Consider the following 25247-nt stretch of genomic DNA (forward strand, 5'->3'; position numbering starts at 1 on the left):
ACCTTTTTTCAAAATACTATCTTATGGTCCACTATCTACCCTTTGCTACAGAAGTGTCAATTTCCCTCTAGATGTCCAATACATATTATTATTATTATTAACACGACTTCCATGGAGTCGTCGGAGACTCATCATGAGAGGTAAACACTATCAACTAACACAATTTCCAGGAATGGCTTGTTCCGCCTCCCCCATTCTATGAAAAATTTCTTCCACATCAACCTGATAACAATTCCTGACTAACTTATGTCTCAATCGTAACCTCTACCTCCTATTCACGAGGCTTTGCAATTTACATTCTTTCAATATGTCTTCATACTCTGTTACAATAATGTTATATAAGTGTCTAATGAATGGTCAATATCATGGAAATGATTATGAGGAGAGAATAATTTTGACTTTGTGTTCGTCCAGTTCGGACCAATCAAACGTGTGCAAAGATATAGACACATATAACACACTAGAGAAGAACAAAGATCTGCAAGTTGTCCATCTGTGGCATGCAGACTGTAGACAAGACTACACAAAAGCATATGCAGGTAGATTATTATGTCTATACAGGAATGACATGAGTATCAGAACCAAATTAATAATAAAGAAACAATGTTGGGACCTCAAATTGTAGGCATTAGTGAGACCTGGCTATCAGAATCAGACATACTAACTAGTACTGAGTGTAAAGGGCACAGTATTTTTAGGAAGGACAGAGTAGATAGGAGAGGAGGGGGGGGGGTGCTACTAATGATATCAAATGTCTTGAATCCAGCTAGAGTTGAGACCTATGACTGCAATACCAGTAACAATTTTTCATGTGGCAGTGAGCTTGAAGCCATCTGGTGTGAGGTGGAATCTAACAAGATCAATTACATTGTTGCAGATCTGGGAGATTGATTGCTAGTGATGAAGAAATGTATCACCAAATAGAGACGATGGGTGCGAAGAGATTAATCAAACTGAGAGACTTTAATTATCCAAATATTAATTGGATAGCAGTAAAATCTAATGAGAACAATGAAAGTGAATTTATTGAGCTGTTGGAAGACAAATTCCTCAAGCAGCAAGTGACAGAAGGAACTCGAGGTCAAAGAGCATTAGATTTGATAATAGTGTCATGCAGTACTCAAGTGGGAAGTGACTAATTTTATGAATGTAATGCTCCATTCAGAAAAGGTTACATGCTAAACTACAAAGCAGTAAATTATGACCAACTGAGGAGTATACTGAACTGAGTTCAGCAGAATGGTATTGGTTGCTGGATGGGAAGAATATTCACAGTGTACAGCAAGCATTTACAAAATACTTGCATGATGCAATATCAGAATGTGTCCAGAGAGTTTGAAGAATAAATAGGGTAGGAGTCAAATGGATGTGTAATCTTATTAAGCAAGAGATTCGTAAGAAAAGGATGAAATGGAAGCAATACCGTGTGCATAAGGATGATTATGTCTGTTATGAAAAGGTCAAAAGAGTCACAACTGTTGTATGTAAAGCTAAGTCTAAAGGTAAGAAAAGAAACTGGCTTTGCAAGCTGAAGACAACTCCAAAGAATTCTATCGATATGCTACAAGTAAAAAAAAGAATGAATATGAAAGAATAACTCTACAGACTGCAGATGGTGTGATGGTGACAGATGCAGAAGAGGTTGTTCAACTAACGAGTGCCCATTTTGCTGAAAGCTATCAACCTGGTGTATGCAACATTGAGTTCAATACTACCTCTTCACTGGATGAAGAGGAGGTATTAGAGCTGTTGCACAAACTGAATATGAATTCTGCAATAGGGACTGATGGGCTATCAGCACAGGTGCTAAAAGTCTTCAGCTGAATTGGCTATTCCTTTGACCAGGCTATTAAATTGAATCTCATAACAGGGAAGATTTGGCAGGAAAGGAAAGAATGTGTGGTAATCCCATTGCATAAGGGTGGTGCAAAGACCGATGTATCCAACTATCAAACAGTCAGTATCTCAGGAGTGTTGGTGAATAATCTCTGCTTTGCAAAGGACAGCATAGGTTTACTAAGGGAAGGTCATGTTTTACAACTTGCTCACATTCTATCAGGTCATCCCAAAAGTAATGTCATTTTTAGCATTAAGTTTTGAAAGGATATAAAAGATAAATCAAGTAATTCAATCAAGTATATATTTTCCATTTGAATCAATAACACTCTTCCAACATTGTGAAAGCTTCATAATGCCATTTCTATGGAATTCGGGAGGTTTGAAGGCAAAGAAGTTGCATAAGTGCATAAGCTCAATTTCAGTGTCTCTAATGTATTATAACGTTTTCATTAATGAAATGTTGCAAACTTCGAAATAAGTGATAATCTGAAAGTGCAGGATCAGGAGAATAAAGAGGATGTGAAAGATTTTCCCAGTCAATTTCCTCAATCTTGGTACAGAAGATTCTTGCACTTATGAGGGGATGCGTTATCATGGTAAAAAACAACACCCTTTCGATTGACCAGAGAACATCTCTTTTCTTTCAGTTTTTCATTCATTTGATTCAGTTATTCACAGTATACTTCAGCTGTGATTGTTTGGTTTTGTGGCAAGAGTTCAAAGAGTATAATATCAGCCATATTCTACCAAATGAAGAGGTTCAATCTGCATTTGAACCTCTTCTTCTCGAGAGGTTCAATCTGCATTTGAACCTCTCGAGAAGAAGAGTAGCACAGATGTTGACGCGCTCTCTTAGATTGTTGTTTGTCAGTTCTTGAGTAACCCACTTGCCGAGCTTAGACACTATTCCAAGTTCTTGCAAATGGCAACGGATGGTTGATGACGATGAATTGAGATCTTTTGCTAAATATTCAATAGTTCTGCACTAAATTGTTAATAGTTGCATTGGCATTTCTTGCAATAGCAGCTTCCAGCATATCATCATCAAGAGAGAGACAGGACACACAGATCTTGGAGAGTGTTTTAAGCTAAATTCCCACTTCTCTAAATGGAACCACTGCTGGCACTTTTGCATATTCAAAACATTATTGCCATACACTTCTTGCACATTTTTTACAGTGTTAGCAGCACTGTTGCATTTTTGGACTCATACAGCATGATATGCCTAATGTGCTCTTCAGTGACCTCCACAGTAATAAAGAGTTATTTAAACCAGTGCTTCCCAAACTTCTGGATGTCAGGGCCCCCAATGGAAAAATTAAAATATTCACAGCCCCTCTTGAAAAAAAATCATAATATAGACAGGTTAATATAAATACAATAAATATTATAATATTTATTGTATTTATATTCAATACAAAACATACACACTGAATATCGCAAAAATCAAATGCAAATATTACATTTTTAGCATCTTGCATACACATTTGACATGGCATATTATCTCATATTTTTATATAGATAGATATATTGTTATTGTACATTTGCATACAAGCACATGAAATGTAAAACGATTAGTAATAAAGAAAGAATTTAAAACATAAAAGTTTAATAACAATTTAATGTGATGGATGTGTTTCAATTCTGCTGCACAAAAAGTCAATATCAGGTGAAATATTTGAAACTGCAATTCTTAGATTTCTGCTTTGAAATGAAACTTATATGAATAAGCATATATTTACTAATATTCATTAAGCGCCAAAATACGCAGGAAGCAAAATTTGTGAACCTGCACCAATGTGCGATTTTTTCCCCATTAAAATATAAAAAATTACAAAAAAGAAATAATAAGAAATATGTTTCTTTTAAGATAAAAAGATCTACTTAGTCTTAAACCATTTTCAATTTGTTTTCATCATTTCACGGCACTCCTCAACAAAACCTACAGCCCCAGTTTGGGAAGCACTGATTTAAACAATAACTTATTTATGATATTCTTGCAAGGTGGAATTCCTTAAAATGAGGCTGCCTCAACTTAGTAGTACTCATAAAGCTTTAAAAATTAATGTTTAGACAAGCTGAGACATGTTTGAACAAGCAGAGTATAAAAAATGACATTACTTTTGGGATGACCTGATATAATAATTTTACCATTGAACTAGACAAACAGAATAGACACACCATGATAATTTTAGATTTTGCAAAGGTTTTTGACAGAATACAGCATGGAAGATTGTTGTATAAATTGGGAATATGGCTTTGGATTATAAAATATTAGAGTGGTTAAGAGGATGACTGACTGACAAGATATTGAAAAAATAGTACACAGAGGATGTGAGTCTGCAAGATTTAAGATTAGTTACAAGTAACAAGTGTCACAAGTCAGCTGCAACTAATAAGTTGTACCAAGAGCCTCCATAGCTCAGTTAAGTATAGATGAAGCCATTTGGATGGAAAGACCAAAGAGCTTCGTCTGATATGCAGTAATTGCAGAATGATTTGAATAGGCTGGAACTGTGGGCATGGGAAAATGGATGTCAGTAAATGCAAAGTCGTGCACTTTGCCATGATTAGATATGCAATGTCATATTATATTGGTGGGATTATGCTAGAAGAAACTCATCAGACTAGGAATCTTAGAGTGTTAATAGAAATGCTATGCATTATACCATGTTTCTCAACGTTTTTTGGATCATGCCCCACCCTCAACGTCTCAAAGATTTTGATGCCCCCCCCCCAGCATAATAGTCAGCCAAGTTCTGAAAAAGTATAATATAAATATGTATATGTACATTTTCAAATTGCCCCCGTGAGGGGCGTACGCCCCACGTTGAGAAACACTGCATTATACATAGGGAAGGGGTCACTATCAAGACTGGTTTCAACCTTTATTGAGGTCTCATTAGTGGGAGCCAGAGCTAGAAATGATAAAGGATTAAAACAAGAATATAATTTCTTGGCACATTTAATTTATAGCATAACCAAGTGGAAAAACTTTCAACATCTATCTCTAATCCAGGGTATTTTAGTAATAATGTGTGACACATTTTGGCTACCTGCATATGGAAATATGACTTAAATATGATTTAAACAATAACATCACTTCCACCTTGGTATCACTTCTAGATCTGGCTTCCACTGATGAAATTTCAGTAAAGGTCAAAACCAGTCTTGGTAGTGACCTTTCCCATAATGCACAGCATTAAAAATGTCTGTAAGGATACATGCTTTGCATTATGGGATACTAAGCCCAAGTGATACGAAGTCATTAGCCTCTATATATATATGAACTGCCCACCCATGAAGTTACTTCATGCCCAAACTTTGTTTGCTTTCACTTGGATAAAGGTGCCTCATGCTTTTACATGAAGCACCCCCACAGCATTTATTTCAATATGTCCTTGTGTGCAGGAGTAATATATTTTTATAAAAAAATTACTTTAAAACTATTAAATAAAAGTAACAAGTTTCAAAAAATTTTAAAAAATATCCAGAAGAAACGGCACGAGTATCTATCAATATTTGAAGTAAGAAAAAAAAAAAGTCATAAAAATTCTCAAATATGGAAAGGCATCAGGAGCAGACGAAAATCAACTTGGAATGATGAAATGCCATGGTATAAAATTATTTTGCAGTAGCTGTACTGCATAATCTAGGAAGATTAGTGAAAAGATAGATTCTGAGATGAGCAGAGTAGAGTTCTCTTTATACTAATTTCTAAAATAACACTGGAAAAAAGTGAAAATGGTAGTAAATGTGAAAATGGTAGATGAATTTCTTTAATGATAGTTCAAAGAAAGTTTATGACAATATATTTGATAAATGGTGAAGATCCATTTTTGAAGTAATGAGAGAAAAACTGATGAAGAATAAGCTCAATTTAGGTAAAATAGGAATTGCTAAGATGAAATTGTTACCTTATGATAGTGCAAAATCATAAAAATATAATAAATATCATTTAAATTAAGGGGATATTAATCCCACATTGTTTTAAAACCGAATAAGAAACTCAAAGATTGGAATCAGAGAGTTTCATGCCGAATATAGTAAACTATAAAAGTATTGGCGATTACTAGCGTGAGCTAATGCAAGTAATCCCAGTACGTAGTACAATCTCGGGCAACTCGCAGCAAAGGTGGTGAAGTTCTGATCGCTATTCTTGGTATTTTCCATAATGTAAAAACACATTTCCTAGGAAATGTATGCTGTTATTACATTATGGTGGGAGGTCACTACCCAGACCGGTTTCAGCCTTTTTTGAGGCTTCATCAGTGAGTAGCTAGACCAAATAGATACCAAAGGGTATAGCGAAAAGAACTTATATACTCTGCTATATGAGTTGTCAAACAGGTGCAACCATTAAGTTACTTAAATATAAAGAGCCAATAGGCTTCATTTCGGTGATATAAACATTATTTAAATTAAGAGGATATCGCCATAATCGCCGATACTTTTATAGTTTACTATATTCAGCATGAAACTCTCTGATTCCAATCTTTGAGTTTCTTATTCAGTTTTAAAACAATGTGGGATTAATATCCCCTTAATTTAAATAATGTTTATATCACCGAAATGAAGCCTATTGGCTCTTTATATTTAAGTAACTTAATGGTTGCACCTGTTTGACAACTCGTATAGCAGAGTATATAAGTTCTTTTCGCTATACCCTTTGGTATCTATTTGGTCTAGCTACTCATTGATGACGCCTCAAAAAAGGCTGAAACCGGTCTGGGTAGTGACCTCCCACCATAATGTAATAACAGCATACCTTTCCTAGGAAATGTGTTTTTACATTTGTATAATTTGGATCAATCATATCATTAAGAAAAGTAATATAAAACCTGATATTTAAACCAAAGATGTTAAGCTTAGTTTTTAATTCTGTTCAGATGATATTAACATCTTAAATAAATCTGCTAGAAATTTCAAGCAACTTAACCTCAATTAAATAACTGCTGGTAAAAACTTATGAAAATAAGAAACAGAAATACAATCTATGAAAACAAGCAGAAAACAAAAACTTGAACCAGATACTCAATACTGATCCTATAGGACCAATTTCCCATTTCTGCTATTCAGGCCCAATTTTGGTGAAAATCACAAATTAAATATGGAAATTGAATAATGAGTAAATCAAGTGGAGGAGTCAACTTAATAAATTTCCAGGAACAAAAAAGAAACATAAGCCAAAAGCACAGTGTTGAGTGATCAAACAGTTGGTTAAAAATAAAACAGTTCAAAAACTAGAAATCACAGCAGAGAGCTCTCAAGAAAATGAAAAGAATTAGAAGATGGCATCATTAGTAGAACCATATTAAAAATGAGGATATCAGAAAATAACTTGCCTTTAATTTTAAAATTTGAAATGGATAAGCAGAGCTATTCTAAAGTGGTGTGGTCACTTAAACAGAATGAAGAATGAAGATCAGCAAAGAAACTGTTTGATGCAAGAATGGCAAGCAAAAGGATAGGTGAAGACTGAAATATAGAAAGACTGATACAGATATGAGAGTTTTAGATCAAAACACAACAGTTGGTCAAATCAAACTGCAATGATCACATAATCATTCTAATCCATGACAATATATGGATACCAATGAGTATAATTAGATTACTGACAATTACTAATGTAAAAACTCACTCAGTAAAACTAACCAGCCTCATAGGTGAAATGATATGATAAAAGAAATTTTCTACAGCAAACTACCCACTATAGAAAACTTCAATTTCTGTAGTACTCAGGTATATTTATTTATTTATTATAATTATTAATTTTTATAATTAAGAGACCTACAAGGAGTCAGGGACTCATTGAGGAAGGCCGCATACAACACGCACCAGCTATATGTTGCATATCAAATCCTTCCGAATGTCAATGTACTGATTGACATTGGGTAGAATTTCATATAATATTTTATAATCAAAACCCATATTCTCCAATTTATGCAACACTCTTCCATACTGCATTCTGCCAAAAGCCTTAGCAAAATCCAAAAGTATCATGGTGTATCAATTCCCCTTGTCTATATCAATAACATTATTACTGAATGTGAGCAAGTTGTTAAAACATGACCTTCCCTTAATTAACCCATGCTGTTCATTGCAAAGTAGAGATTCACTGTCAACCCATTTCTGAATGCGAGCCCTAACCAATTTTTCCAAAATCTTCACTACTCCTGAGATACTGATTGGTTGTTAATTGGATATAGTAGTCTTTGCACCATCCTTGTGCAATGGGAATACCATACATTCTTTCCATTCCTGCCAAATCTTCCCTGTTCTGAGACTCAATTTATATAGCCTGATCAAAGGAATAGCCAGTTCAGTTGAACACCCTTTTAGCACCTGTGCTGATATCTCATCAGTCCCCATTGCTGAATTTTTATTCAGTTTGTGCAATAGCTCTAATACCTCCTCTTCATATGCCTGAGTTTCTTCATCTAGTGAAGAGGTAGTATTGAACTCAATGTCACATACACCAGATTGATAGCTTTTAGCAAAATGGCTACTCATTAGTCGAACAACTTCTTCTGCATACGTCATGCTCACACCAACTGCATTCTGTTGAGTTATTCATTCATATTCAATTTTTTTTTTTTTTTACTTACAGCATATTGACAGAATTTTTTGGAGTTGTCTTTAGCTTGCAGAGCCAGTTTCTTTTCTTACCTTTAGACTTAGCTTTACATACAATTGTTGTGACTCTTCTGAACTTTTCATAATGGACATCATCCTTATGCATACAATATTCCTTCCACATCATCCTTTTCTTATGAATCTCTTGCTAAATAAGATTACACATTCATTTCACTGCTACCCTACTTATTTTATTCACTCCCGGGACATATTGCATTATTGAAGTATTTTTTAAATGCTTCCAGTGCACTGTTAATATTCTTCCCATCTGGCAGCCGATACCATGCCGCTGAACTCAGTATACTCCTCAAGTTGGTCATAATTTCCTGCTTTGTAGTTCACAGCATGTAACCCTTTCTGAATGGAACATTCATAAACTTTGCCACTTCCAAGAGAGTACTGCATGATCACTGTCACCAACAGGAGTTATGTCTTTAACTGAAACACCATCTCTGACAATCTTCATTTATAATCTCCATGCTTTGTTTTCTTGGTTAGATTACTGTGGTATTAAAAGTTTATTTTTCACTTGGTTAGACTATAATAAATTTAGTTTAATCCTTTATCCAAGTGTGTGCAAACAAAGTTTGCACCTGAAAGTATCTTCAGGACTGGGGTAAAGTGGTACAACACCGGGCAACTCTTTGCAAAGGTGGAGCAAGCTACCAACACTCCTATCTCAGTATCTCCCATAATGCAAAACACATCTTCTTGCAGATATGTATAATGTTATGCATTAAGGGAAGGGCCACTACCCAGACTAGTTTCGACCTGGGTAGTGGCCCTTCCCTTAATGCATAACATTATACATATCTGCAAGGAGATGTGTTTTGCATTATGGGAGATACTGAGATAGGAGTGATAGTATCTTGCTCCACCTTTGCAAGGAGTCACCCTGGTGTTGCACTACCTTACCCCAGTCCTGAAGATACTTTCAGGTGCAAACTTTGTTTGCACACACTTGGATAAAGGATTAAATTAATTTATTATACTGTTGGTATTCTGATTCAAGCATTCGCCATGAATGCAGCAATGAAATAATTCCCATTGGAATAGATGTGAATATTCCTTCCATTCTTTAAATTATTGATCCTTAACTAAACTTTGCTTTTCCAAGCAATGTGCCAAGATGTTCAAGAAAAGAAGTGTCAAGCATATTGCAAATGACTTTCATCAAAATTGTCACTTTTCTTTATAATAAATTTCAAAACAACTGGAAGCAAATTATCAACATTCAATACTGATTTCAAAAGGATCAATACATTTGGAGAAATCAGTACAGATTTCTTCAGATATTTCCATGGTCACTATTCATCAAAATCAGCATCACAATTTCTAGACATGTACAGCAATTAATTTCAAAACCTCTTTACTGTTCAACTCCAAACTCACACAGAAAATTATTCTTTCTCTTTTAAAGGTTCACGACTTTTACTGCTGTCCTCTGGGATAGCCTTCTCTCTTAGAGGTCTTTAAACTCAATGTTCACTCAACTTTCAGCTGATTTGTTGTGACACTTCACAACATGTAATTTTTGACAATAACTTGTCACATATTATTAATGTATAATTAATTATACATACCTCTGCTCTTGAAAATTTATTTATCACTAGGTTAGACTATAATAGATTTAGTTTAATCCTTTATCCCAGTGAGAGCAAACAAAGTTTGCGCCTGAAAATATCTTCAGGACTAAATATAGTGGTGTACTATCTTATCCAGTAAGTAGTGCAACACCAAGGCAACTCGTGGCAAAGGTGGAGCAAGCTACCAGGCACTTCTAACCCAGTATCTCCCATAATGCAAAACACATTTCCTATGTGGATATGTATACTGTTATGCATTAAAGGGATTGGCCATCTACCCAGACTAGTTTCGACCTTTATTGAGGTCTCTTCAGTGGGAGCCAGGCCCAGAGCTGGAGATACCAGGCAGAAGCAGTAGCAAGTCATCTGTGCCTATGGGAGTTGCCAAAAGGTTTATCACCTTTTTTAAAAATTACTCTGGATTTAGAGAAAGATGTTGAAAATTTATTTATCACTAGGTTAGACTATAATAGATTTAGTTTAATCCTTTATCCCAGTGAGAGCAAACAAAGTTTGCGCCTGAAAATATCTTCAGGACTAAATATAGTGGTGTATTATCTTATCCAGTAAGTAGTGCAACACCAAGGCAACTCGTGGCAAAGGTGGAGCAAGCTACCAGGCACTTCTAACCCAGTATCTCCCATAATGCAAAACACATTTCCTATGTGGATATGTATACTGTTATGCATTAAAGGGATTGGCCATCTACCCAGACTAGTTTCGACCTTTATTGAGGTCTCTTCAGTGGGAGCCAGGCCCAGAGCTGGAGATACCAGGCAGAAGCAGTAGCAAGTCATCTGTGCCTATGGGAGTTGCCAAAAGGTTTATCACCTTTTTTAAAAATTACTCTGGATTTAGAGAAAGATGTTGAAAATTTATTAAACTAAATCTATTATAGTCTAACCTAGTGATAAATAAATTTTCAACATCTTTCTCTAAATCCAGAGTAATTTTTAAAAAAGGTGATAAACCTTTTGGCAACTCCCATAGGCACAGATGACTTGCTACTGCTTCTGCCTGGTATCTCCAGCTCTGGGCCTGGCTCCCACTGAAGAGACCTCAATAAAGGTCGAAACTAGTCTGGGTAGATGGCCAATCCCTTTAATGCATAACAGTATACATATCCACATAGGAAATGTGTTTTGCATTATGGGAGATACTGGGTTAGAAGTGCCTGGTAGCTTGCTCCACCTTTGCCACGAGTTGCCTTGGTGTTGCACTACTTACTGGATAAGATAGTACACCACTATATTTAGTCCTGAAGATATTTTCAGGCGCAAACTTTGTTTGCTCTCACTGGGATAAAGGATTAAACTAAATCTATTATAGTCTAACCTAGTGATAAATAAATTTTCAACATCTTTCTCTAAATCCAGAGTAATTTTTAAAAAAGGTGATAAACCTTTTGGCAACTCCCATAGGCACAGATGACTTGCTACTGCTTCTGCCTGGTATCTCCAGCTCTGGGCCTGGCTCCCACTGAAGAGACCTCAATAAAGGTCGAAACTAGTCTGGGTAGATGGCCAATCCCTTTAATGCATAACAGTATACATATCCACATAGGAAATGTGTTTTGCATTATGGGAGATACTGGGTTAGAAGTGCCTGGTAGCTTGCTCCACCTTTGCCACGAGTTGCCTTGGTGTTGCACTACTTACTGGATAAGATAGTACACCACTATATTTAGTCCTGAAGATATTTTCAGGCGCAAACTTTGTTTGCTCTCACTGGGATAAAGGATTAAACTAAATCTATTATAGTCTAACCTAGTGATAAATAAATTTTCAACATCTTTCTCTAAATCCAGAGTAATTTTTAAAAAAGGTGATAAACCTTTTGGTAACTCCCATAGGCACAGATGACTTGCTACTGCTTCTGCCTGGTATCTCCAGCTCTGGGCCTGGCTCCCACTGAAGAGACCTCAATAAAGGTCGAAACTAGTCTGGGTAGATGGCCAATCCCTTTAATGCATAACAGTATACATATCCACATAGGAAATGTGTTTTGCATTATGGGAGATACTGGGTTAGAAGTGCCTGGTAGCTTGCTCCACCTTTGCCACGAGTTGCCTTGGTGTTGCACTACTTACTGGATAAGATAGTACACCACTATATTTAGTCCTGAAGATATTTTCAGGCGCAAACTTTGTTTGCTCTCACTGGGATAAAGGATTAAACTAAATCTATTATACCTCTGCTCTCTCTCCTTTTTTTTAATATATATTTTTTTTCCTTTCAGAAATGATGAAAATTATCATTAAATAATATACAATATGAACTTCTGAGAAGTGCAATCGGAAGAAATTCACATATTATTACAATATATATAATCTCATCAAACTTTAATGGTGTACAAAGACTTGAGTTCAACCATATGCTGTCACCTTCTGAATGTACTTTTAATGTTTCTTACCACTTCCTCCCCCCCCCCCCGGTCCTCCCTCTGAAAATAACCTCTTAACAATCAACAAACCCTAATGGCAAATAAATCCTAATTTTTATATGTTAAGCCAGTATTTATTTTTAAAATAAAAAAAAAATAAAAAATAAAAAAAAATCAGCTAACGCCTTTTTATTCCCGTATACGGGAGTAGGCGAGGCCATTTAGCCCTATCTAACTTTTGGAGACTGAGTGGGCAGTTCAATCTACACTGGTACCCAATCAGAGACAGATGGCCCAAGGCTATCACTAATTAAGCGGTACGCAGTGAAGAGAGACGGCTCAAATGTGCCGCCATCTCGTGGTGCCTAACACAAATATATTTAATGTCTGAAATAATGTGGGTTCTACGGTCGATTTTCTTGAGTTTACAGGACGAAAAACCCGAGTTTCCGGGAGGAAAAACCTGCTTGCCTGTGCCAGAGATCGACTAACTTGGGAACCGGTCGAAAAAAGGCTTAGAAAAATTTCCTCTAGTCGCCGAATAGACTTGAAACCAAGACTTCCTTCGTGCAGCCAAGCGCGGTTGTATGCAAACGCCACATCCACTGAGCTACACAGGCTCAATTTATTTTTAATGTATAATTAATTATATATACCTAAAGATAATGTGTTATCTTTATTTCTGATACACAGAAATAAAGATAACACATTATAGAATACCCTATCAAAATTAATGCATATTACTGGATTTAGCATAGTTAGTTAATTGAGAAACTCAAATGGTTTAAAGAAAGAACTTGGTGAGTTAACTCTGGGTCTGATATCTTCTGAAATTCATTATATTTCATATGGAATGTATAGCAGCTAAAATGGCAACTTAAATTTTCCATCTCTCTCTCTCTCTCTCTCTCTGTCATTTTAATGGGTTTCAGATTTTTCAGCATGCATCACTTTTCATCTGAAATATATGTTCATCCATCTCTTTAACCTCACTAAACTCTATCACCTGTGATGTGCTCTTAATATTGATTCCTTCAATCTATGCAAAGTCTTTTCTGCCCAATGTCTGGCTGATTTCACAATTTTTTCTACTTCAGCAGAAATAAGGATATTCTGTGAAATCAAATGCCACACAGTTTCTTACAGCATGCATTAATTTGGAGTAGAACAAATTTATCTTGCCTAAAGATTCTGAGATGTTGGCAAAAGTGCCAACAGTATTTCCAACACAACCTGGTTTTGCGAGATGCCTGTGGATGCACTGAGCTTATGTACGATAGGTCCACTAGTAATTCTTTTGAGACTGGGCCTTAAACCAAACATTGCACTACTACTCCATTTTTCTAAGAAAATTAGTTGACCAATGATAGATAATTTTTGCACTTAAAGGTGTATTAGAATTAGAACTAATGCTGTCTTCACTTTTGTTAATGAAGTGTAGTAGACTTATTAATGCTGTGATTAATAAACATTCTTATAAAAACCTTCCCACCAATGCTGAGAATAGGATATCACGTGACAAGAGCTAAAAATGGTGATGCTACAAGAAAAAAGTCTGCATGTGCTTGCTGATTCTTTAAAACAAAATAAGCATGTCAAAATTTTCACAAACATTTTTAAAATCTTTCATTATCCAAGTCATATATCAGGACAGCCCAAAATGTTTAAAGAAATTAATGATGGGGAACGATGACACGAACATTGTATCAGTGGTTTTCTTTTAACAGGAATTTGTAAAAGATAATATGTACTCTATAAAGATGATCTGCAGATGCATAGCAGGGATGCTATTACAACACCATGCTGGCTCACTCATCATAGGAAATTATGATTAGATGCAGACTTGTATAATAATAATGTTCACAGTGTGATGAACTAATTAAATGGAAAAGAGATTTCACAAATCCACCTACCTATCAGTAGGATTACTATCGCAACAACTAGTCATCAGTAGGGTAAAACTAATCTGCAATCTTAATCATCAGGTAAGACTCTCTAAGTTACCTTTATTTTCAAGTTAGATTCCCTTGGTCTACTATAATATCCGGTCCGACTCCCTTGGCAATGTGTCCCGTCTCACATTAAAGACCTAAAGGTGTTCAAGTCCTTAATGCTCCGTGGTACATGAACTTAAAGTTATTCAGTTCATGCAGTTACCACAGTATGACTATCAGCCATACTCGCCAATGCCAATCCCCCCCCCCCCCCATGCACAGTAATGTTTTTATTCTGTATTAAAAATGTATGGACTTGGAAGCTCACCTTGAAAGATAAAAATAACAAACTTTATGTTTATGATAATGAAGAAATATAAAACAAGGCTTCACTCAAAGGGCCTCATTTTTAAACACTTTTGTACCAGAAAACCAAAGCATTGCACAGCACAATAACTAATGTTTTAAGACAAGGATGTATTTAAAAATCTAAATGTATTAATAAAATGGAAATATTACGGGGGGGGGAACACTATGAAAATTAAAAATGCAAATAAGAGTATATATATATATATAGAGAGAGAGAGAGACACTGCAGTCTCTTGCTAAGAATAATTAAACAATGATGGAAAATTCTTCCATTTCTGCCAAAATAACTATCTTCCAATTACTGTCTTCTTTTGAAAGGTACTAATATCCTATTAATTTTAAAACAGTACCAATCTGAACCACATGAGTTATTACCATCTAGTGAAAGAAATGAACTAATGAAACTTTTATGTTGTCAACAATTACATCAAATTAATTACTCAGTATATGGCTCAGCTATTGTTCATGTTTTTTTTTTCCAGCACTAAGTTAATCAACTCCTCTAATCACATTCTGAGAATGTGATTAGAGGAGTTAGTTTTTCTTCCAGTTACTCTAATTTTATATTCAGAAACATAAAAAAAAGCAAACTCTTTCCCTCCTTTTGTAGTAGTGGTACATGAAAGTCAGAGATGTAAATAATAAGAATTTTGAGGAAATCCTGCTAAATGGAAATCAAGCTAGAATATATAAATCCATTTAATCTAAACAGATTTATGTATCCTAGTAGAAAGCTGATAATAATGATATAGATGTGGATAGTGCAATACTTAGAGAACTGATTTAATCTCTCATAAAAGAAATGTGCATATAAGCATTAAGAAAGAAGGAGAATTTTAATAATAAAGAAATCTTCGCTGATAAAAAAAAATAATAAACTAATGTAACACTTTTTAATAAAGGAAATAGATAAATGAAAATAAAATACAGCAGAAAAAGTCCACAAAACATTTTGTATTAAAAAATTCATTACCAAATTCTGTAAATTCAAATTAAAATATTACCTGCTGGTAGAGCAAACGTAACAAATTCTGTTACAAAATAGCATGGAAATTCTCCTTTTCTTTGTTTGAGAGATGCAGCAATATGATGCCGAATATCAGCTGCAATATCTCTACTAACATCTGATGGAACTCTTTTTGCTATTGGATGAGAAACTCCAGTATGTGATAACAAGAGACTTAGCAGATCATCACGCTGAAAGTGAAGAAATATCCACTTTATACCATGTATGTATAACTCTGAATATATTAAACAAATCAATATCAAAATTTATGTGTAACATGATGTTCATGCATGCTTGCTTAGGAAGCTTAAGCCAGCAATAACTTGAGAACATTTTCCAAGGTTGTATTTTGGTTTGCAATATTAATTTAATTTGTATTACACATTATGAGTGTAAGGTCTGCTATATGAGTCTGGTTATGTGTGTAAGAAAACCACACAACAGGAAGAAAAATCCCTTGAATGCAAGGGATACTTTAAAATATCCCAATGTTTGCTACTTGGAATAATTTATCCTTGTCTTAAACCCACAGAAAACAGTACTATGGCAACATTTAAATTTCAATACCCATTTATCCAATATGTACTGTGAAAAAATATTCTACATTTAAAAAGTCTATCTAGTCTCATATATATATATATATATATATATATATCCATTATATTAAAGTCAGAAAGCAATGGATGTAGTTGTATCCATTATGTATATGCTGTATTTGTTACACGACGTACAAATTACTGATTATCAATTTTATTATCATCATCATTGAGGGAGGATATAGATCATCCAAGCCAGTTGTCATACTTTCTCTTAAATTTATTCACATCAGATACACTCATCACTTCAAAAAGCAAACTATTCCAATCACAAACTTAATGATTGAAAAATCTAGTTCTCACCCCTTTCTTAACAGTGTGTAAACCTTGTCCTCTGTCCACCTTCCATATAACAAAAAATTTCATCAAGTGATATCATATAACATCCTTTCAGAAGTGTTTAGGCCTCCATCATAAGGTCCCACTATTTCCTGTGTCTGCAGTCCACATGTTCTCCAATATGTTCTCATAATCTACATTCTGTAATTCTGGTATAATCTTTGAAACTCCTTTTTGCATGCTCTACATAGCTTCTTTATCTGATCAAAACTTAGGGAGACCAAATCTGAGCATAATAATTCAGTTCTAATCATATCAATGCCATGTCAAGAAAAAAAAAAAAAAACTTCCTCATCATTACATGTCAGGTGGGAAATGAGTTTCATCAACTGGTGTAAAACCACCAACCCTGCTTAAAGTTCCATGTTTGGTCTCTAAAGCAGGGTTTCTGGACTAGGTAAAAAAAAATATTTAAAAATACACACACATCAGAGGTGAATATTTCGGGCATGGTGCACATCCATGGAATAGCAATATCATCGATATTGTATTTTGCATTTATTCTGGTTCAAGACTTCTCTGATTGTTTCCTGGCTTCGCATGATTCCTAAAATTAAACACAGTACACTAATGCTTCAAGAGATGGTTTTTGATGCTTAAACAGTGAATCAAATTTGCGTTAATAACCTGGGTGTGTGGTCACAAATACATACATCTTTGAGCCCTTTGAACAGACATACAGATGGCACAGAGGGTCAAATTCTTAGCGTTCAAGTGGTTTTAAATCAGCCAGAAGGTGAAGAAAGTGAGTGCTGGGACAACAGCACCTAATAGGTGCAATTGGTTATTGTATCTATCACATGCATGCAGCATAGTCTGCAGGAAAGGACTTTTTTTTTTTTCATTCATTCCAGTGACAAACAAAAGCTACTCATTTTTCTTGCTTGTACAGTATAGCATCTGTTGAGGTTGGAAAGTTTTTAACAGTACAGCTAAGAATTTGACCCTTTGTGCTATCTGTATATATAAGGGGCTCAAAGGTGTATGTATTTGTGACCACACACCAGTTATTAACGCAAATGTGATTCAATGTTTAAGAGTTAAAAACTGTCTCTTCATTTAGCATTAGTGTACTATGTTTAATTTTAGGAATCATATGAAGCCAGGTAATAATTAGGGGAGTCTTTAACCACATTTTTATTCTAGTCTTCAGAAACAAGACTAAGTAAAAATTAATCTATTCCTGAATAAAAAATGAATACTTCCGTGTATTATAAGAAGTTGTGATCTACAAAAGAATGTCTAAGATATCTGTTATAGCAAATACGAGATATATCTATGATATCTATGATGATGGAAGTTTTTCACTTGGCTATGCTACCAATTATATATTTGGTTTAATCCTTTATCCAAGGTGTAAGCAAACAAAGTTTGCGCCTGAAGTATTTTCAGGATTGGGGCAACTCGTGGCAAAGGTGGTATAACTTCTCATCGCTTGCCTTAGTATCCCATAATGCAAAGCACATCTCCTTGTGGACATGTATAATGAGATATCTATTATTCAAACACAGAAGAGTTGCTGGCACTAAAAAAAATATTGAATGTAGGATTCCCAAAAGCATGAATAATTCAGATAATGATTGGATATTATGTATCCTATTATTGAATAAAATATATACTGAGTTGCAGTAAACAAAAGAAAATTCTCAGAAAATGAAGTGAAATATACATAAACCAGAGAAATACACATAACATGTAAAGCAAATTTTACAAGATGATTTGCTGCTCCATCAAACCTCATGTATTCCTGCCATGCCTAAACGAATCACCTGATGATCATTACTAGTTCATTGGATTAGCCTCTTCCTATAGTGGCTGTTTATTATTGGTTAGTTATTTATACTTTGCAAACAAATCTCTTTCTCTCTCCTCATAAGCTTTTTTTTTTAATTATGCCATCATAAATTCACTTATGTCTAGACTTAATAGGATCACATACTACTAGCTCTACCCAGCAAATTACAGGACACACATATCACAAATGTCAAAGATTAATAATTTGTTTGCCACCGATGAAAGTATTTCTACTCACACTTATTCTTTCCTTTACATTTCCCATTCTCACATGACTTATTAATAATGGTTCACATATTTACACCTTTGATAATTCAAATATACTAACAATTATTGTCAGCCTAGTTGGCTGAGTGGATAGCATATCTGCTCTCCAGCTAAAAGGCTGCGGGTTCAAATCCCACCATGGGCATGGATGTTTGCGATTGTCTGTGGAAATACCAGTGGTAGTCAGCGGTAGATGGCGTTGGTGTAATTGAGGTCACAAGTTCTCTCCCTTGACGAGTCCTTGGACTCCCTGGAGCGTCAAATAATAATAACAACATCATTCTTCTTCATTATTGTTTTCTAATATATTTAAAATCAAATACATTGTTCCCCTACTGTACCAGATTTGGTTACAATTAATTGACAAATCAAAAGTTATCCTACAATTAATTGCATTGGACCAATTATGATGGATGCGCTATGCCTTCTAAAACTTACATACATTTGATAAAAATGCGGTCAAATTGACGTGAATTTTGTAGTGCGGGTTGTGTAAGTCACACAACAGCACACCCAACCGAAATGGGCACATGACTCCACTGATGTGTGTGTGTGTGTGTGTAATTGATAAAAAAATAAAACAAAAACATCCTTGGCCCATTCACGGTGGTAAATGTACTATACGCTTATAACCTTACAAATAACCTTTCATGGGTGGAAGCAACATAAAAAAAACCCATTTAAATGCCCATTTCAGCATCCTTAGAGCTGTACTTGCAATGTGACTTTGCCTATCCACCAAGTCCCTACTCTCAGTTTCTTGAAGCACAATCCCACCAGTATAATATGTGTTTGTTTTATTTTTTTTTATCAATTACACACACACACACATCAGTGGAGTCATGTGCCCATTTCGGTTGGGTGTGCTGTTGTGTGGCTTACACAACCCGCACTCCTTGGCCCATTCACGTTGGTAAATGTACTATACGCTTATAACCTTACAAATAACCTTTCATGGGTGGAAGCAACATAAAAAAAACCCATTTAAATGCCCATTTCAGCATCCTTAGAGCTGTACTTGCAATGTGACTTTGCCTATCCACCAAGTCCCTACTCTCAGTTTCTTGAAGCACAATCCCACCAGTATAATATATTATTGGAAATCTCATCATGCCAAAGTGCCTAACTTTGCACTTACTAACGCTGAATTGATAGCCATTATCATTAGCTCACTGTTCCAGGTTATTCGATTCATCTGTAAGTGCTGCATATCAGTAACAATCTTGATTGTGCTGCCTATCTTTGCATTATCAGCAAAAAAACATCTGTCAGGTCTTTCCCAATATCATTAAAAGGAACAATGGACCAAATGGTGTTCCTTGAGGAACACCACTGCTCACTTAAAACTGGGAGATTCACACCCTCCATATATCAATCACTACCTGACATCTATCCATCAGCCACCCATTTATCCAAGTCAAATAAATGGGAGGATGCACGATTGAAATATTTCAATCGTGCATCCTCCAGTTTATGGAACAGGTTTCCATTAGGTATCCCACCAAATGCCTTAGTAAAGTCCAACAGTATCATAGCATAACCATCTCCTTTATTAAATAAGCGAGCCTCTGTAGCTCAGTCGGTATAGACAAAGCCCTTTGGTTAGAAAAACCTCCGTGGTGTAAGGAACTTTATCTGATCTCTTTCAACAAAAGGGGAGTTAGCCAGTCTCATATGAAGGGGGGATCACCCAGAAACTTGGGTTTTTTGCCCCCAGAACAGACAAACCAGCTTCGTGAACACACACGGATTACAGTCAGGAATACTTAAGAAACGGTCCCTCCTAGCCTGATTTGTCAGCTACAATCCCAAGCCCAGATAAAATAAGAGGGTGGTGTGTGTGTAGAGGGGAATTGAGATGATGTTGTACCTCCCCATAAGGGGCTCAAGGCCATTGTATCATCATATGAACTAAAATAAATCTAAATAAGCCATAATATAATTATAAAATATGAGCATATCAGTAAGACATGACATCTCTTTAGTTAACTCATGTTTTTCAAATTCTCTAAAATCTTCACCACCACCAACTCCAGAGATACTGACAGGTCAGCAGTTAGACATCAGTTTTTTCATGAATCTCATACAACAAGAAATTCATACATTATTTCCATTACTGAGAGATCTTTCCTGGGCTGGGAAATGATACAAATTATACAACTATGTTAAGGACCTAACCAGTTTGGTTAATCATCTCTTTAGCATATATGCTGATATTCCATCTGTCCATACTATTGGATTGAGGAGTTGACAATGAAAAGGGTGTAGGTGCCAAAATTTATAAAACGTTTTCTCACTGAAAGAGATGTATGTTCCAATGCCAGTAATATAGAAAAGGAGACAAGTTCCCTAGCCCATTCGTTCTAATTGTAATTCATGTCAACAGATCAATGCAATATTTATATAGGTGATCATTCGGTTTTTTTGCTTCTCCTGTAAAATTTGGATTTTGGCACTTACACCCTTTTCATTGTCAATGCCTCAATTCTTATCCAGGTTATGCAACAGCTCTAAAACCTCCTTTATCATACACTTATATCTCTTCATCCAACACAGTAGCACTGTGTACTACCTTACATGCACCAGGTTGATACACTTTGCTAAGATCTATTAACCTTGGATCCACCCTATCTAACAATCACATCTGTTTCTGACATAAGAGTAAGTACCATCAGCAATCAGTAATTATTCTTCACATTTATTCCTTCTTTTACTTGCAGCATAATAATGAAATTCTTTTGGGTTGCCTTGAGCCTGCATAGCTAATTTCCTTCCATACTCCAACTTTCACTTTCCATACAATGTTCATATCTTTCTAGCCTGTACTTTATATTTCATAACACCTCTCATCCTTATTCTCATGACATTTCTTCACATCATCCTCTTGTTATGAATCTCTTGCTACAAATATTATATATACAAGGGTGGTCTGAAAAGTTCTCAGTCATGACCATAGATGGCAACACTATCGGCAAGATTTTATTTTTCTAAGTTGGTACATCTGTCATAAGCATCAGTGTGAAATTGCAAGTAATTTTATCAAGTAGTTTGTTTTATACAGTTATCTGAAGCAAAAGTGTTGTCTGTATCCCTTGAAATGGATAAAATTGAGTATCATATGGTTATAAAATTCTTGTAAAAGGTTTAATGCCAAGAGAAATTCATTCGAAGTTCATAAAAGTTTATGGGCACTCTTCTCCTTCGTTTTCAACAATTCAGAAATGGGCTGCCGAGTTTAAATGTGGCTGTACCAGCCTTGAAGATGATCCACGTGAAGGACGTCCAAAAAGTGTAACAAGACAAGAAATCATTGATCGAGTGCACAATATGGTATTGGATGACTGGTGAGTCAAAGTGTATGAAATTGCTGAGATTATAGGCATTTCAAAATAAAGTGTAGGATATATTTTGCATGAAGAATTGCAAATGAAAAAGCTTTCCACAAGATGGGTGCTGCGCTTGCTTTTACGCACATGAAAATCTCTGAACAGTGCTTAAGAGCGTTTTAACAAGAGAATAAAACTGATTTTGTGCGTTGATTTATTACTATGGATGAAACCTGGATTCACCATTACACACCAGAATCCAAACAGCAGTCAAAACAGTGGACTGGCAAGTAAGACAAAGTTGGTTTCATCAGCATGGCATCGGTGTTTTGGGATGATAAAGGCATTTTGTTTATTAATTATCTGGAAAAGGGTAAAACAATAACTGGGAAATATTATTTCGATCTTTTAACCAGACAAGAAAAAATTTGTGAGAAAAGACTCAGTTTGTAGAACAAAAAAAATCATCTTTCATCAGGATAATGCACCTGCCCACAAAGGCGTTTTGGCAATGGGAAAATTAAGGGATCTGCACTATGAATTGTTGGAACATCCACCCTATTCCCCAGATTTGGCTCCCTCTGACTTCTATCTCTTCCCAAAACTAAAACTCTTCCTAGCTGGTCAGCATTTTTCTTCGAATCAAGAGATGATTGCAGCTATAGAGGAGTATTTTGCAGATCTTACTGAGAACCACTACAGGGATGGGATAATGGCACTGGAGCATCGCTGGAATAAGTGTATTAGTCTTAAGGAGATTATGTTGAAAAATAAAAAATAATTTTGAAATTATAAATTTATTTTTTCACTGTTTTGCTGAGAACTTTTCAGACCACCCTCATATACAGCAGAAGATCCATAACTAAACTTAAATACATTTTTGAAATATGTTAATTCTCTCCAAAACAGATTATAAACTATAATCTGGAATCAGACTTAAGGATTAGATTATTAGAGGATAATTATCTAACTACTGTTGCAGTAGTTATCTAATTACTGCAACAGTAATAACAAACATGAACCTTTCAAGTTCCTTCATGCTACCAATAACTAGCAGTCTCACAATGACTGACGAAAATCATCTACAATCTACAGACTTTCACACATACCCATGTTATAGTGGGAAAGCATTGACATTATCCATATGATTAACTAGGCATTCAATGAATGATGTGCATCATTCAATCCAAGTTACAAATTTCATATGAAGATGTTATCAACAAAATATTTTGAAACATCTTATTTAAAATATTCAATAATAAAATTATCCTAGTGGTTTTGAGTTCTGTCAATTCCATAATAAAAATTAATGGACATTGTTTGAATTTCATGTATAAGAATGGAGTGCTTAAGGTCAAAGATGAATAACTAGGAGAAGACTTCTACATAGCCTTTAAGGAATGTGGAGAACCAACCAGGCCAATGACCTAATGTCCAATCCTCATCTGCTTGTGGTGCATACTGTTAGTAGTTATATACCAGGATATTGAACAAATGATGATGGGAGAGCAATTATGGGATTGGCCAACCAAATTGTATTCTTATTGGCTTAAACCATAATGCAAAATGATAATACAACATATGAATATCAATCTGAATGAGGCATCACACAGTTAGTTCACAAGTCCCTTGTTTTCATCAGGGAACTTTTGTTGCTATGTTGCAGCATAAGAAAAAATGAATGTGGAAGAATAACATTAGTAAATGCAGATGGTATGCTTGTGTCAGAAGCAGATATTATCCAAATAATGACTGCTCACTTCAATAAACTTATCAACTAGGTGTAATGTAACAAGGTGCAAAATGCTATCACTACATTGGATAAAGAGATAGACATGCATGAGGAGGAGGTCCTAGTGCTTTTGCATAACCTGGATATTAATTCAGCAATAGACAGTTGGGACATCAGAAAATGTGCTATGCTCATGCACATTTGCTGATATCCCATGAAAAAGGAATGTTCAGCCAAAATGGCTTGATCCCCTGACATGTTTGTATAATCTAACTTGAGTCTCAGCTCAGGAAAGATCCCACAGGAAATTAGCGGATGATTATGGGAGATGAAAAATGGGTCGTGTACGATAACGTGGTATATAAAAGATCATGGGCACAAGAGCGAACTGACGCAAACAACCTCAAAAGCAGGATTGCACCCAAAGAAGAAGATGGTCTCTGTATGGTGGGATTATAACGGTGTTATCCACTACAAGATATTACCGTCAGGCAGAATGATTGATTCAACTGTCTATCGCTCACAGTTAACGCGACTGGCCCATGCAATTAGCACAAAACGTCCTGAATTGGCAAATCAGAAAGGAGTTGTCTTTCACCACGACAACGCCAGACCCGACACATTGTTAACAACCCAGAGTAAATTGTTACATCTTGACTGGGATGTTTTGCTACATCCTCCATATTCACCGGACCTAGCACCTTCCGATTACCACTTATTCCGATCGTTGCAGAATTCTCTGAACGGGAAAACCTTCGCTAATGAGGAGGCTGTCAAAAGACACCCCTAATCAGTTTTTCGCCAGTAAACCTCAGGAATTTTATGAACGCGGAATAATGAAGTTAGTGGACAGATGGCAAGAGGTCATTGATAAAGAGGGGCAATATATAACTGACTAGTATGTATTATATATATTAAATAAAATGTGTTTCATTCCACTCTGCAAAACCGAACGAACTTATTTGCCAACCCAATATCTCTGGATTGGCGGTTAAGATTTTAGAGAAGGTGGTAAGAACTCGCATACAGAAATGGATTAACAGACAACTTATACTTTGTAAAAAAAAAAAAAAAAAGAAAGGTCGTGAGCAAGCAATTGGCTCATAATTTAGATGTATACACTATGATACTGTTAGACTCTGCTAAGGATACCACATGAAGGGCTATTGCATAAACTGAAGGATATGGGATCAGAATATAAACTACTGAACTTGGATTAGTGGAAGGCTGACAGATATCAGAAAGTGGAATATGATTAAAGAAGAACAAGATAGCATCAGGCCAAATAGAGGTTTCAAGATCATATTTACATTTTAAGACAAACAGTTGAGAAATCATGGCAATATAACAACAATCTGTATCTAAGTTTTGTAGATCTGGAAAAGGCATATGACAAGGTGCCAAGAGAAATAAGGGCAAATGCGACATTGTATTAAACAAT

General features: G+C 35.4%; 1 protein-coding gene across 2 annotated transcripts in view; it reads right to left on the bottom strand.

Moving 5' to 3' along the window:
• The window catches only part of trbd (ubiquitin thioesterase trabid), a 320379-nt gene that overhangs the window by 157501 nt on the left and 137631 nt on the right, over positions 1 to 25247 (bottom strand). For both annotated transcript variants that reach the window (XM_090393330.1, XM_090393331.1), the window contains one exon: positions 15751 to 15943. In XM_090393330.1, coding sequence (XP_090249456.1) covers positions 15751 to 15943 — 193 coding nt within the window. The remainder of the gene's footprint in view (positions 1 to 15750; positions 15944 to 25247) is intronic.

The sequence above is a fragment of the Typopeltis vanoorti genome, chromosome 5, assembly GCF_054136105.1.
Source record: "Typopeltis vanoorti isolate ZY-2024b chromosome 5, IOZ_Tvanoo_1.0, whole genome shotgun sequence".
Taxonomy (NCBI): Eukaryota; Metazoa; Arthropoda; class Arachnida; order Uropygi; family Thelyphonidae; genus Typopeltis; species Typopeltis vanoorti.